Source organism: Patella vulgata, chromosome 1 (assembly GCF_932274485.2).
Source record: "Patella vulgata chromosome 1, xgPatVulg1.2, whole genome shotgun sequence".
Lineage (NCBI taxonomy): Eukaryota > Metazoa > Mollusca > Gastropoda > Patellidae > Patella > Patella vulgata.
Window position 1 is genome coordinate 38747003 of NC_065879.2, and position 13538 is coordinate 38760540.

Here is a 13538-nt window from a genome sequence, read left to right on the forward strand (position 1 = left end):
TCAAGAGATCCTTTCACCCCAAACATACCTTCTCTGGCATCATAAAATCTCAGATTCTCCGTTTTCATAGGATATGTACTCAGAAGACCGACTTTGAGTCAGCATGTATGCTTGTATTTAGCAAACTGAGAGAAAGGGGATACTCTAAACGCAATCTCCGACGTATAAAAAGCAACACCCTAGCTGAACTTGCCGCCAAAGACACATAATATGCAATCAGCACTTAAAACCAAAACTTGTGGCCACCCAAGATGTCAACCATGCAAAATCATAAACATATCCGACCATTTCCATAACAAAACATCTGGCACACAATTCCCAATATTAGACCAACTTTCATGCAGTAGTTCAAACATTATTTATCTAATTTCAAACAGACAATGTGACAAACTCAAAATGCACTTAGGGAAAGAATTAACGGTCACCGGTCAGACATAGTCACCGGTCAGACATAGTCACCAGAAAAGACTAACCGTTCTCAATTAAATTCAACCAACCAAATCATGACATTTCTGATCTCATTGTCACGCCAATAGAAAAGGCCAAGGGCGATTTTGAAACTATAGAAGAAATTAAAACGTTAAGGCTAACAAGGGGAACATTCTGGATTGACAAATTGAAAACAACAGCCCCCGTAGGTTTGAATATTCATACGGCTAGCGCCATAGCCCCTTTTGTAGCTCTATTTAGCGCAACAGCAGCAAGTGCATCCATAATCATCAGAAAACACTATAGTGATCTCCAAGAAAATCACCCGAAAATCTTTACACAGAAACTTATAACTGCATATTCTAAAAATAAAAATCTGAACGACATCCTAGTGCACATTAAATTAGACTAAATAACACCAGTCCTCACCCTAACCCAAAGCAAAGAATATATCAAACCCTAGCACTAACCCCTTAGAAAATAAAATCAACTGGTTATAAGAATCCGTAGCCCTAACCCCGGGATAGTGAAAAAAAAACTCATTTTTAGAAAATCCAATCCTTAGTAGGAAACACACTAATGTGGCTCTCACCCGAGAGCCTCAAATTTCTTCTCTTTTCTTCGGAAACCAAAATACCAGAATACCACAGGCCGCACCGAAGGCAGACCATCAGTGCCACCAACACCAAAAAATAGCGACACCAACCTTGTATGTGTTTTTAATAAAAATAGTAGGAAATATCAAGAACCAAATTTACATCATCCTAGGTCAGTGCTTATGTGGAGACTTGATCTCTCCCCCAAATTCTTAAACCTAACCCACGATCTCGTCAACAATCACCGCCTATAACCAAATTTACAGTGAGCCTTAACTTTTAGGAATTACCCGATCTGACTGATTTTTTAAAGTCTTTGCGAGGTCGTGGTGTATGTGTAAAGGTGTTTTTACTAAGATCCGGTTTATTTTTTGTTAACGTAATTGCCATCAAATTTAATAAATTATATGTTTTGAGACAGTTCTGTTTTAATCAGTTTTTTCTCTCTCACAACTGAGGGCCTGACAAGGACAGCTGTCTAGTCGTTCGGGTGGGACGAAAAGCCGAGGTCCCGTGTACACATTGGTGTACACGTAAAAGATCTCTTGACAGTTGGAATTCGACATAAGAGTAAGTCGTAGTGCCACTTTCCGGTGTGTTTCCCTTCCCCCATGTCCGTGGCTTACTAATCTGGAGGTCCGGGATTTGATCCCCGTGTTGACCTGGACAGTTCCCTAAATTTTCCAGCGTTGTTTCCCCTTGTCTGTGGTGCAGGAAGTGTGTAGGGGGGGGGGTGTTTTGGGGGAGGGGGTGATGGGCAGTGTCTAGTTATTCGGATGGCATGTAAAACTGAGGTCCCGTGCACACGTAGACAGTAACGTCGCTGTTTGGACCAAATTCCCCATATAGCACATTGTATGACGTGCGTACATCTTCATTATCCAGGTTGATACCGAACAGTTAGGCATTAAACTCCATATATTTATTTGTTTTCTCTTCATTACAATTGCCACTCTATTTATTTTGTTTTCTCTATTACAATTGCCACTCCCTTACAGTATTATTTAGGTTTTGCCATATATCTATTTTAGGGAGAAAATAACATATCTATAGATGCTTTGTTTCAATTCAAATATTTGTTAGGAATTTAGCCTCAAATCTAATTTGAACTAAAGGTTTACAGATATATTACCGTAAAAATATCAGTATCTGAATCAATGATGAAATATTTTGCTAGCGGCCGACAGTTGAACAAACTATGTGTTATCGCCGTCTCCCAATACTTTTTTAAGTCCAGTCTCCTGAGTCAGTATCCTATACATAAAAAACCTAGTTACTCTTATTATGGAAACCGTAAGGAAAATATCATTCACTGCCAACTAAGAAATAAATCTAGTAATCTCAAATAATCATCTTTTCCACCACTACCTATCTGAATCAAAAATATGTCCAAAATGCAATTCATCGGATGAAGATAACTCCCATTTCTTCTTCTCTTGTCCATCTTATTCAGCTATCAGAATCGAACTATTAAATTCATTAAAGGTATTCACAGAAACTATTAATCTAGATCTAATTTTAAATGGCTCTACATATCTTTCGGTTACATCTAATATTTTGATTTTTGAAGCAGTCCATAATTTTATTAAAAGTACCAAAAGGTTTTTATTCGCTTTTACATATTGTTGTATAATATCAAATAATTGCATCAACTATATTTCGTATATGTCATTTCCACATGAAACTGTATATAAGTTCGGTTTTACAAATTATTATATTTAATCTTATTTTTATGTATATGTTTATATTTATCGTTTATTATTTTCTGTATCCCTGGGAAAGAACTTATATAGGCTGTGCCTGTTGTTCAATCCTTTTCAAATGAATAAAATATTGTTTAAACTAACTATGTGTTATTTATCTCAACATTGGCTTTAAATGTAGACCAACACCCAGTTCGCATACAAAATCGAAGCATCATATTATTTAGTTAAATCAACACTTTATAACATTTTACCCAAATCAAAGAAAGGGAAGGCCAGCTCATTAGTTTAGATTAACTATTATTACATGTAACGGCTTCAATAAAAAAAAAACTGCCTGTATATGTACGATTGTGCAGAACAGACTTTGGTTTCCATGACTTTGCGTGTGATTATTTAAAATATTTCAATAGTATGATAATACGTATAATGAATCTATTCTTAGCTTATAATGACTGTGTGTAATTTAATATTTACAGTTAGGAGCATGTCAAACATTTCAAACACAAACTAAATAACTTCCTACAAGATCTCAACGGTGGCTAATTATGAATATAACCGTATGCTGACTGTGTCAGGTAATTGTAAAACTTTATTAAAACTTAATATACATTTACAAAATGAAACGTGGGTTTACATATGGAAGTTCTTAGGAACAATACTATTCTGCAGAATAGATTCTCCATGACTGTACATAACAAATATAGGAACAATACCATTCTGCAGTATAGATTATCCATGACTGTACAGTGTACATAACAAATATATTTACCTCACCTAAATAAACATACGTTATGCAAGATCTAACTCTGTCTATTGCAGGTCTTTCTTTGGGCCTGAAATGTTATATAAACTATTAATTAGACATTTATATAAAGTTTGTCTGCAATATCACCTCGGTGGAAGCGGACGTAAAATACAACTAACAAACACACACACATTTATTTACATGAAAATACCCTAAAAAAAACTCTCGATGCCATCTTATGTGTTGAATTTTCGCTGGATTTGAATCCGATTTGCGCTCATTGATGATTTAATCCAAAATCTGGATAATCGAGACTATGTTTCTTATCGCTCTGATTGAGTTAGGCCTAAAATTCAAACGCTAATATCTCCGAGTCGAGAAATGTGACTGGAATTTTCAGCATATTCCCTTTACATTATCTGTTTTTAACTATTCTAGTGAAAACGGCCAGCTCTTTATCTAATCTTCCTTAATGCCCTTTTAATTTAATAATACTGAAAATGCTGCCTGTCATGCGACTAGAAATGTAAATATTTGTTTATTTAACTGTGGCACCATGCAAGAACCTGATAACCCACATTTTTCCCAAAATTGAGATAAGGGTGCCATTGAACGTAGATGTTAGTATCCATCTTGACTGTAATTATGAAGACACTGTGAATATATTTGATATGATAACCAAGTCTATAATAGCTTTAACCTGATATAAAAATAAGCATATTCCATGCCAAAACCTGATAAGCCTCAGAAGATCTGATTTGTGTGCCAATGTTTCCATGCAAGAACCTGATTACCCACAAGTCACACCCAAGGTCATTTATCTCGGGTTGGTTCCTTTCGATATTCGCGCATATCGGATCGTAACTTCATAGATTATGGCCCCCAGGCCCGTAACTAAGTTTAGTCATTTCAGGACTAACACATGGTTCAATTTTATTTCTATAATTCGCTTGCGCGTAGGGGTCTTTAGCAGTGGGAGTAAACCGGAGGACCCGGAGAAAACCCACGAGGTTGGACAGGCGACCCTACTCCTTGTCACGTACAACCGGAGAATCGAAACCCCGCCAGTTGACTCAATAACAGACCTTATGATACAGCGCGTACGTGCTAACCATTCGGCCATCCAACCCCCCAAAATGGCTGCAAATAGTGTAAAAGTATGTAATACCAAGGTTGTGGTCCCTCTAGAAGTCACATTTCTTATTCGATCTTGATGAAACTTAAAATATATGTTTATATTAAAACGATTTCGGTATCTGTCGATATTTGAATATATCGGACCATGACTTCCTGGGTTATGGCCTCCGATTGTATGAAAAATCACGTTTTTAGCTTGTGGACCCTCTAGAGGTCAAAATTTTTATCCAATTTAAAACGGTTTAAATATATCACTGTTACCATAATGATGAGTTTGAATTTCGTGAAAACTGCCAGACAAAATTGCTACTACTTGTACGCAAATAGTGTAAAAGTATGTAATACCAAGTTTGTGGAATGTGGACCCTCTAGAAGTCACAATTTTTATCTGATATTGATGAAATTTGACATGTATGTTTATATCCAACAAAAAAAATCTTGGTTCCTTTTGATATTATATTGGACCGTAAGTTCCTGGATTTTGGTCACTGATTCTACAAATAAATCACATTTGTTTTAGTTTGTTCTCTGTATATCTCTTGCAAAATGTGGGCGTATCTTGCATGGTAACCGCTGGTTTAATTTTTGTAATTAATTATAATTGGTATTTTCATTGAGTCGAAAACTGAATGGAATCGAGTTTATGCAGGACTGAAAAAAATATTGTGGTTGGGCAAAATGGTTTTAGCAGCAGTAACTAGAAATTCATCATCAGGGTTTTTTGGGGTTTTTTTTCAATACCTCATTCATTCATTCATTCATTCACCCATATATATATATATATATGGGGGAGTGGCCTAATGTGTGCGCTTTAGATCATAAGGTCTGTCATTGAGTCAAATGACGTGGTTTCGATCCCAAGCTTGAACGTGACAAGGAATACCCAACCTTGTGGATTTTCTCCAGGTCCCCTGTTTTTCCCCCACTGTAATGATATAATTTAATAATTATATTGGTATTTTTTAATTGAATTCCATAATACGTTTTTTTTTTACAGTGATTAATAGTTGGTTGAAATGGAAATAACAACTGATGATCCAAATATAGACCGAGGAAAGGCCTGGATTATTTTAGTTTCATCTTTCTTTGGGATGTTCGTATTTGGAGCGTTTATGCACGGTACTGGAGTATATACTGCAGCTATTTTGGAGCACCTTACCACAGATATTTCCAAGGCTTCTTGGGTGGGGTCTACTCAGATAGCCATGATGCATGTACCGGGTAATATGCTTGATCACTTAACATATCTTTATTGTCATACTAATCCCTCGGCGAGAAGGGGTTTTTATTGGGGGGGGGGGGAGGCGGGGGGCATTTTAAAATAGTTACATGTTACCATGAAGCCATATTAATATTGGCCACAATATCAGTGCCTTGGTGGTGAGTGCTTCTTGGCTTTATTTATCAGTAGGGGCACTGAAGTCGCCAAAATGTTATTGAGTATAGAATGATAAATATTTGTAGCCTTGTGAAGCCTTGCTACAGGAGCCGAAGGCGAACAATACCAGTTGTCAATATGGCACCATTACTAAATCTTTAAACTAAGGCTTTTAATTTCTCTGGTAAATAATGACAATATATTAACTTTCACAAACGCTGGAGGCTCTACTCTACGGGTACATGGGACCTCAGTTTTCCGTACCATCCGAAAAAAGAGACCCGTTTAATTTCGTCTTGTTGGTTGTTTTCAAGCGTAACAACGCTAGAGTTATCTCTCTTATAATGTACTTCACAGTCGATATATAGTACGTCGGGTAGTAATATAGTCTTCAAAAAAAAGAAAAGTAGGGGATATTCAGAAATAATACAAAACTGCGGAAATGCACTGCTGTTTTTATTATAGGTAACGAGTGTATGTTAATAACAGGCCAATTGCCTACACATGAACATAAACAGTTCATATGGGCGGCTTATCTGACGGTCCCATTTCACTCGCAAAGAGATACACTGTCAAAAGTGAAAATGGACGTTTTTGATTTGTGTCTTAATAATGAGTAATTGCTCCACCAATCCTCAGACATTCAGCAATTCGTCGTGGCATGCTCCTAATCAACCGTCCAGTCACGATTTGGGGCAATCTGACTAACTCCTCTTGCAGTGCCACGGCCAATTCGTGCAATGTTGTCGGTTGACGTTGACGTCGACCAACACGTCTCTCGATCAAATTAAACGTAACACACTAAATCTTATGCAAGAACCGGTAGGAAAGCAAACGTGGATAGATAAATCAGCACGCGGCAGTTTTCATCAACTCTTCCTTGAAGTGTCAAATTTGACAATGAACCCCTCCCACGTGTATGGCGCTATTGCGTGTCGCATGTGCAGCTTAGTAGTTCTGTTGGGGCGATAAGTTCTTCATCTGTGAACATATTCTCAAAGCATGTCAAGTGTCCATGACTATTTATCATATCACAACCTGCATAGGTATTTGCATTTCAATATCCCCTACTTGTTTTGAAGAGTATATATATTGAAATGAAATGCGGTCTAACGTCCTACTGTTCTCCCCCGACTGTGATAATAGAGACGGGCATACGCCATACAGTGTGCTATGAGGGAAATTTTGCCCGGACAGCGGCACTACGGCTACTTTTATATCGAATTCCAACTGCCAAGGGAGCTTTTACGTGTACGCCAATGTGCTCATGGGACCTCGGTTTTTCGTACCATCCGAACGACTGTACGAATGACAAGGGGGGACCACGCCGGAAAATCACGATGAACTGCAGGGATCAAACAAGCGACCTCCTGGCTAGCGAGCCAACGCCCTACCCGCTGAGCCACCGTGGCTCAGTAATATATTGAGATTCTGGTTCATTCTTTACGTTTGCTTATCATAACAGTTTCAATGATATATGAAAAACGATATACACTTTGATTTATGTCAAAATAAAGTGTGCAATTAAGCTGCTCTGGTGTATTATTTTGATTCCTGATAATATGACAAAATCTATATGTTTAAATTTTCGTATTTAAATACCAAGGGTGGGGTCGGTCATTTGCTTATTAGTTTCGTTTTTGGCTTAAATTGCTATTAATCGAATACAAAATCAGCTAAATACCACAATGCTGGCTATATCTCTTCTATATCTGGCTATATCTGTGAACCAAAATTTTAAATGTAAACAGATACCCACTCAACAGAACAACTGAACTCATTATTGTTACCCAAATCAAATGAGTCTGATCAGAGGGGACTGTTGTCAAAATAGCTTATTTGTGACAAGTATTGTAAAATTCAGTCTGTTTCTTTAGGTCCTCTTTGTGGAATCATTACAAGTCAACTTGGTTGCGGACGAACAACGTTTCTGGCAGGGATTATCATTCTTGTTGGAATGATTGGTGCTTACTTGAGCACGAGTGTAACTGGACTTACACTTACAGCCGGTGTCATTGCTGGTATTAATTATTTATTTATTTTATCCACCCAATATCAAACATGAATATACTATTTCCAAAATCAATTCTAAATACTTTTCAATCTGATTACAATCAGAGGTCAATTTCGTTTTGTTTACTTGTGACGTTGGGCGTGAGCGACGGTGGCTCAGTAACTTACTCCTAAGTCTCCGTGACTCCCTAACCAGTCGATATTCGGGTTTTGCTAGCCTGATTTCCCCGTTAATGATGCAGGGTGGAGTGTCTGGCAAAGAAAATCTTCTAAATGGGACGAATAACCGAGATCCTTGTATACCCTAGGTCTCAACACACTGCTCATCTTCACAGGGCGAGTAATAAAGCAAAACAATAAATGTCATTTCATTTCTGATGTCGTAGTACATTGGCATGTGACATATTTGCTTTTTTAGCTCAACGTTCAAATCAAGTGGGCTAATTGAACAGAGAAATTATCTCTAGTGTGATATTCGGCCGTGTAACCACATGGTGGATATGAGATATAAAACCCAACGTAGATTAAAAATACTTTTGTTATTTTGTTTTAATATAGAAAGCTTTAAAGTTCAGCAATGAATTATAACAAAAAAGTTGTTCAGTTTTAAATACGTCATAGATAATATTTTATAATTGTATCTAACATCACAGTACATTTTCTCGTATTTGTAGGTTTCGGAATTGGGCTGGTGCTAAACACATCAAATACCATAGTGGGCCATTATTTCATTAAAAGAAGAGTCTTGGCGTCAGCCATTGCTATGTCGGGTAGTGGAATGGGACTGCTGGTTACCGGTGTCATGGTACAGTTACTCACAGACAAATATGGTGTACAAGGAGCTTATCTGATCCAAGGTGCTTTCGGATTCAATGCTTGTGTTTTGGGGTACTTAATGAAGCCGTCAGCAATCGAACGCAATAAAAGCAACAGGGATATTACAGCGTGGAAATCTATTGTGCAAATCGTCATAAAATATCGCGATATTGTAACAAATGTCTCTTACATGAGCTATTTGATGAGCTTTGGCTGTTTATATGTTGCAGAAAATATTGCTGTGGTGCACCTAGCAAATTACGTTATCTACAAGGGATCAACTACTTATCAAGCCGCCTCTTTATTCACCGTAAAAGGACTTGGTAGTTTGTCTGGTAGGCTTTTAATGGGTGTCGTAGCAAGTGACCCAAGAATTAAACCCGAAATCTTACACACAAGCATCATGGGTGTCCTCGGATCCATATATACCGTATTTCCTGTGTACTCCGATAAGTATGGACTACAGCTGATATTTGCGTTGGCTTGTGGACTGTATAGTGGTGCCCTGGACAGTCTGATCACGCCCATATCAGTCGATTACGTCGGAGTTACAAACCTGGCTTATTGCTATGGACTCTTGGCTCTTCTTATTGGAATTTCAGCTGTTATCGGACCACCTCTAGCTGGTAAGTATAGATGTTTGAGCTGTAGTTTGTGGTTTTGCATTTTAAACAACTGGGTTAGCGGCTTCGTTATGACCAATGGTCCTTCTTTCTAGTGGCTTTGAATTTTAAAGCTAAAGTTCAAACTATTGACCCATTGACATGTGCCGTGCTCGGGGAAGTTTTGTCTGATACCGCTTCTTGTTTGTGTAGTTCACATAAATTGCCCCCCAAAAAACGTTTGTTTTGCGGTACTTGTTTCGCCGGGGGATCACGGTAGCTAAGTGGGTAAGACGCTTGCTCGCTAGCCTGGAGGTCGGGTGTTCGATCCCTGCATTGGCCGAGAAAGTTCATCCAGATTTTCCGGCGTGGTTCCCCCTTGTCAGTGATGCAGGACGGAGGGCCTGACAAGGGCAGCTGTCTAGTCGTTCGGATGGGACGAAAAACCGAGGTCCCGTGTACACATTGGCGTGCACGTAAAAGATCCCTTGACGTTGAAATTCGATATAAGAGTTGGCCGTAGTGCCGCTGCCCGGGCAATATTTCCCTCATAGCACACTGTATGGCGTATGCCCGTCTTCATTAGCCCAGTTCGGAGCAGAACAGTAGGACGTTAAACCCCATTTCATTTCATTTCATTTCACCTGTTTCACCGCATAGACAACCATTGAGTCTAGCTTTCAGGGCGTCATTGTTAGGAGGGGGCCAATATGTGAGATAAATTGAACGAAGTATTAGAAACATATTTTTTAACTCGACAAAAATATAAATTATTGTGTCATAAATGACCCCCACTTCCTGTAAGATAGGTAATCTGTGAAAATTAATCAAGTAGATATTTTGATTAAGTCCGTTGGGATTTTGTATTTATTTATATGCTAAAGATTGGAGTTAACTGTGTTCGTCAGTGATAATCATTGCGTTACAGAAGTAAAGTCTTCGGGCTATTATTATTAAAAGGCATGTATAATGTATAGAAATTTAATGTTCATGAATTCAATTATAACCATCTAAGGAATTGTGAACACTTTAACTTCTTTTATATAAAATGTCAAGAGTTATCCCTTGGTTGTTATACAGAAGCGCAAAGATTTTCTAATTAAAACTTTAGTTTATTTCTTTGCTCTTTGAATATTAATCGAACTTACTTGCTAATACATGTACTGATCCTTCCTCCACCTCAAAGACATGAAATGTAAATTCAAACTCCTTACTCCGAATTTACACCAGCAAGTCAACGAAAGTTGCCATGTAAAAGGTGGAAAAGGGAAAGAAAGATTATAAATAGAAAGAACTACATGGATACTTCTAAATTCCCATTTTTCTAAAGTTATCAGAACAATGTCGTACGGGTTGGTGGCATATAACAGTTTTTAAAATTACTTAGATTGTTGTTAAAATTTGCTAAATCAAATTGTGTGACACTGCCATCATATTTTTAGCTGCATGCCCCCATCCCTAAACACCATTATCTAGTGATAGCGTGTACAAGGCCTGGTATATTCTTTGGAAATTTGGTACCACTTCCGTTTTGGTTTTGTTCTTTTGATAAGCAACTGACCATTGTTCATCATGTGAATTATAGTAATTAAATAATCCCAACACCATAAGTCCATCGTTGTTCTTGTCAGCTATTTTAGGACAGTGAGATGGCCTAGACCGTTAATTCCGATCGTAATCTACATGTTCAAGGATTAAATATGTTAAATCCACCCTCCTTTGAATACTTTTTTACTTAGTCAAAGGTTGACTGAATATAAAGTAGAATCATCATGTAAATTGATTTTCAGCTTCTTGAAATTCGCTGACTTCATTACAGTGATGTACAACAGTTCAACCAGATTCTGTCCGTTTGCACGATCAGTAAACACGTTGTCTGATAACATAAAAAAAAGTAAAGAAATCATTTTGGTAATCTGCCATAGTCTGTACTAAAAGATGCTTTTTTTAAAGAATTTTGAAAAATGGCGATTTTTTTCAGATTTCTGATGTTTTGTTTGTTTTTATCCCACGCCGAACAAAGTTAGGGAGGAATATTAAAATAGGGTCCGTCCTTCTGTCAGTCCGTCGGTCCGTCCGTCCCGATTTCATTTTCGGAGCATATCTCATAATCAGTTCAAGATATCTTTCTGAAACTTTGACGTCGGGAAACTTTGTACAAACATTAACCTGTTATAGCAGTTTTACCTTTTGCTAATTTGGAATTTCTGGGATTTAATATGATTTTGTGTTTCCATGGAAAGAAATTTGACTTTTTGGTGTTCAATTTTCTTTCTGGGTCGTATCTCAAAAACCATTCAAGATATCTTCATGAAACTTTGTACAAGCACTCAACCTGTTAAAGTAGTTGTGTCTGATGTATAAGCTTACTGTTTAACATACAGCAGCTGATTGAGGTAGTCAATCGTTATTGTACAAACCTTCAAAGAAGTTGTTTTTCCTTATGCCTTCCAAACAAGTGCAAGGGCGCGGGATTGTGATGACTAGTCATTTTGTTTAATTTTACAATTTCTTTATAAATTAATTTAAGCAATACTTGGACGCTACCTTTTTAGTTCATTGGGCCCAGATATTCGTCAGCTTAATAACTTGAACTAAGAAATTTATCGCTTTATTTGTTTGACAAGAAAAATGTATTTTATCGGTCTGTTCAGACTGGGAAGCGAGTTCCCGTGTATAAATTACTGATGCACGTAAAATATTCCATATACGCATACAAATTAAAAGATGACCAAATGGGCTATGTTCGCGAGACGTTAAACCTTAACTCTCTTTCGTTCCATCAAATCTTTTTACATTTGATTCCTTTCATATGCTGAACTTTTCTTTATGTGTACATGTATGGCCTTTCTTATGCTGATTTATTATTTATGTTGTTAGTGGTACATGTGTATATTTGTATTTTCAGCCACTCTGGTCAAAAGTGGCCTTTCATATGATATTTGTTTCATACTTGGAGGTAAGTAGAATATTAGAATACTACCATATATAAGTTTTGAAATTTAGTCGAATATTTTTTAGTTCAGTATACATACTTAATTTTGAAAAAAAAAGTGTGGGGATTGGGTGATCATGTTGTATTTTCCAGGATCTAGCATTGCAGTCGCTTATTGATGGTCAATCATTTGTGTCGAAGTTCATTAGTAAAATCATTAATATGAGACTCGAAAGTTCATTTTGTCATGGGGTGCTTAACTATCCCCAGATGTATGTCCAATTTAAGGGGGGGGGGCTGAATGGTTAGCACGTGCGCGCTGTGCCGTAAAGTCTGTCATTGAGTCAACTGGCGTGGTTTCGAATCCCCGGTTGTACGTGGCAAGGAGAAGGGTCGCCTGTCCAACCTCGTGGGTTTTCTCCGGGTCCTCCTGTTTCCTCCCACTGCTAAAGACCCCTACGCGCAAGCGAATTATTGAAATAAAATTAAACCATATGTTAGTCCCGAAATGACCTAGTTTGTGTCGAGTGGACGTTAAACCCCATTTCTCTCTCTCTCCCTCTCTCTGTGTCCAATTTAGTGTATTATCCAGTAGCCATTAAGCAACAATTTTAACCATTTTCGTGGAAAGATTTTCTATAGGACGAAAGAAGAAATATTAGTTATATAACAAGCAGGTCTGATAGTAAGATTAAATAAATATGTTTTTCAATTTTTGTAAAGGTGGTGCGTTTTGGTTGGGCTGTTGTCTAGGATTTGGGATGATGTTAACCAAACCAAAGAATAACAACGTGGATATGGAAAGAAGAAGAGAAAAAGAACAAACACAAGATCTGGAACTGACACTATCTGTACCAGGAATGCATGACAGTGCTATTGATGCACTTACCACAGAAGAAACGAATAAATGAAAAATGAATCTCTATCGTTCATAGCAAAATGAGATAAAATATTAACTTTCTTATGTGACAACATTTTATGTTTAAAATATTGCCAAGTGGACGTTCATCCATCTGTTCTGTCCTTATTTGGAGAAAATGTCTAAATTGGCCCCTCCGTTTCAACATTCTGGATACACGCTATCAACGAATCGTTCAAGACCAATTTTGTTCAAATCTACCATACTGTTTTTCAAGTCCTGCTCATATTGAGCGGAGCAATAATATTTTAACCAACGGGTA

The 13538-nt window shown here is 37.5% G+C and overlaps 1 protein-coding gene across 1 annotated transcript; it reads left to right on the top strand.

Moving 5' to 3' along the window:
* The first annotated feature begins 3219 nt into the window (after positions 1 to 3219).
* Positions 3220 to 13297, top strand: LOC126830964 (monocarboxylate transporter 2). Its single transcript, XM_050561554.1, has 6 exons — positions 3220 to 3306; positions 5611 to 5834; positions 7869 to 8012; positions 8679 to 9446; positions 12331 to 12381; positions 13081 to 13297. Exons 2-6 carry the CDS (start codon positions 5630 to 5632, stop codon positions 13266 to 13268), a joined length of 1356 nt encoding a protein of 451 aa, XP_050417511.1. The 5' UTR covers positions 3220 to 3306; positions 5611 to 5629; the 3' UTR covers positions 13269 to 13297.
* Positions 13298 to 13538: the final 241 nt, after the last annotated feature.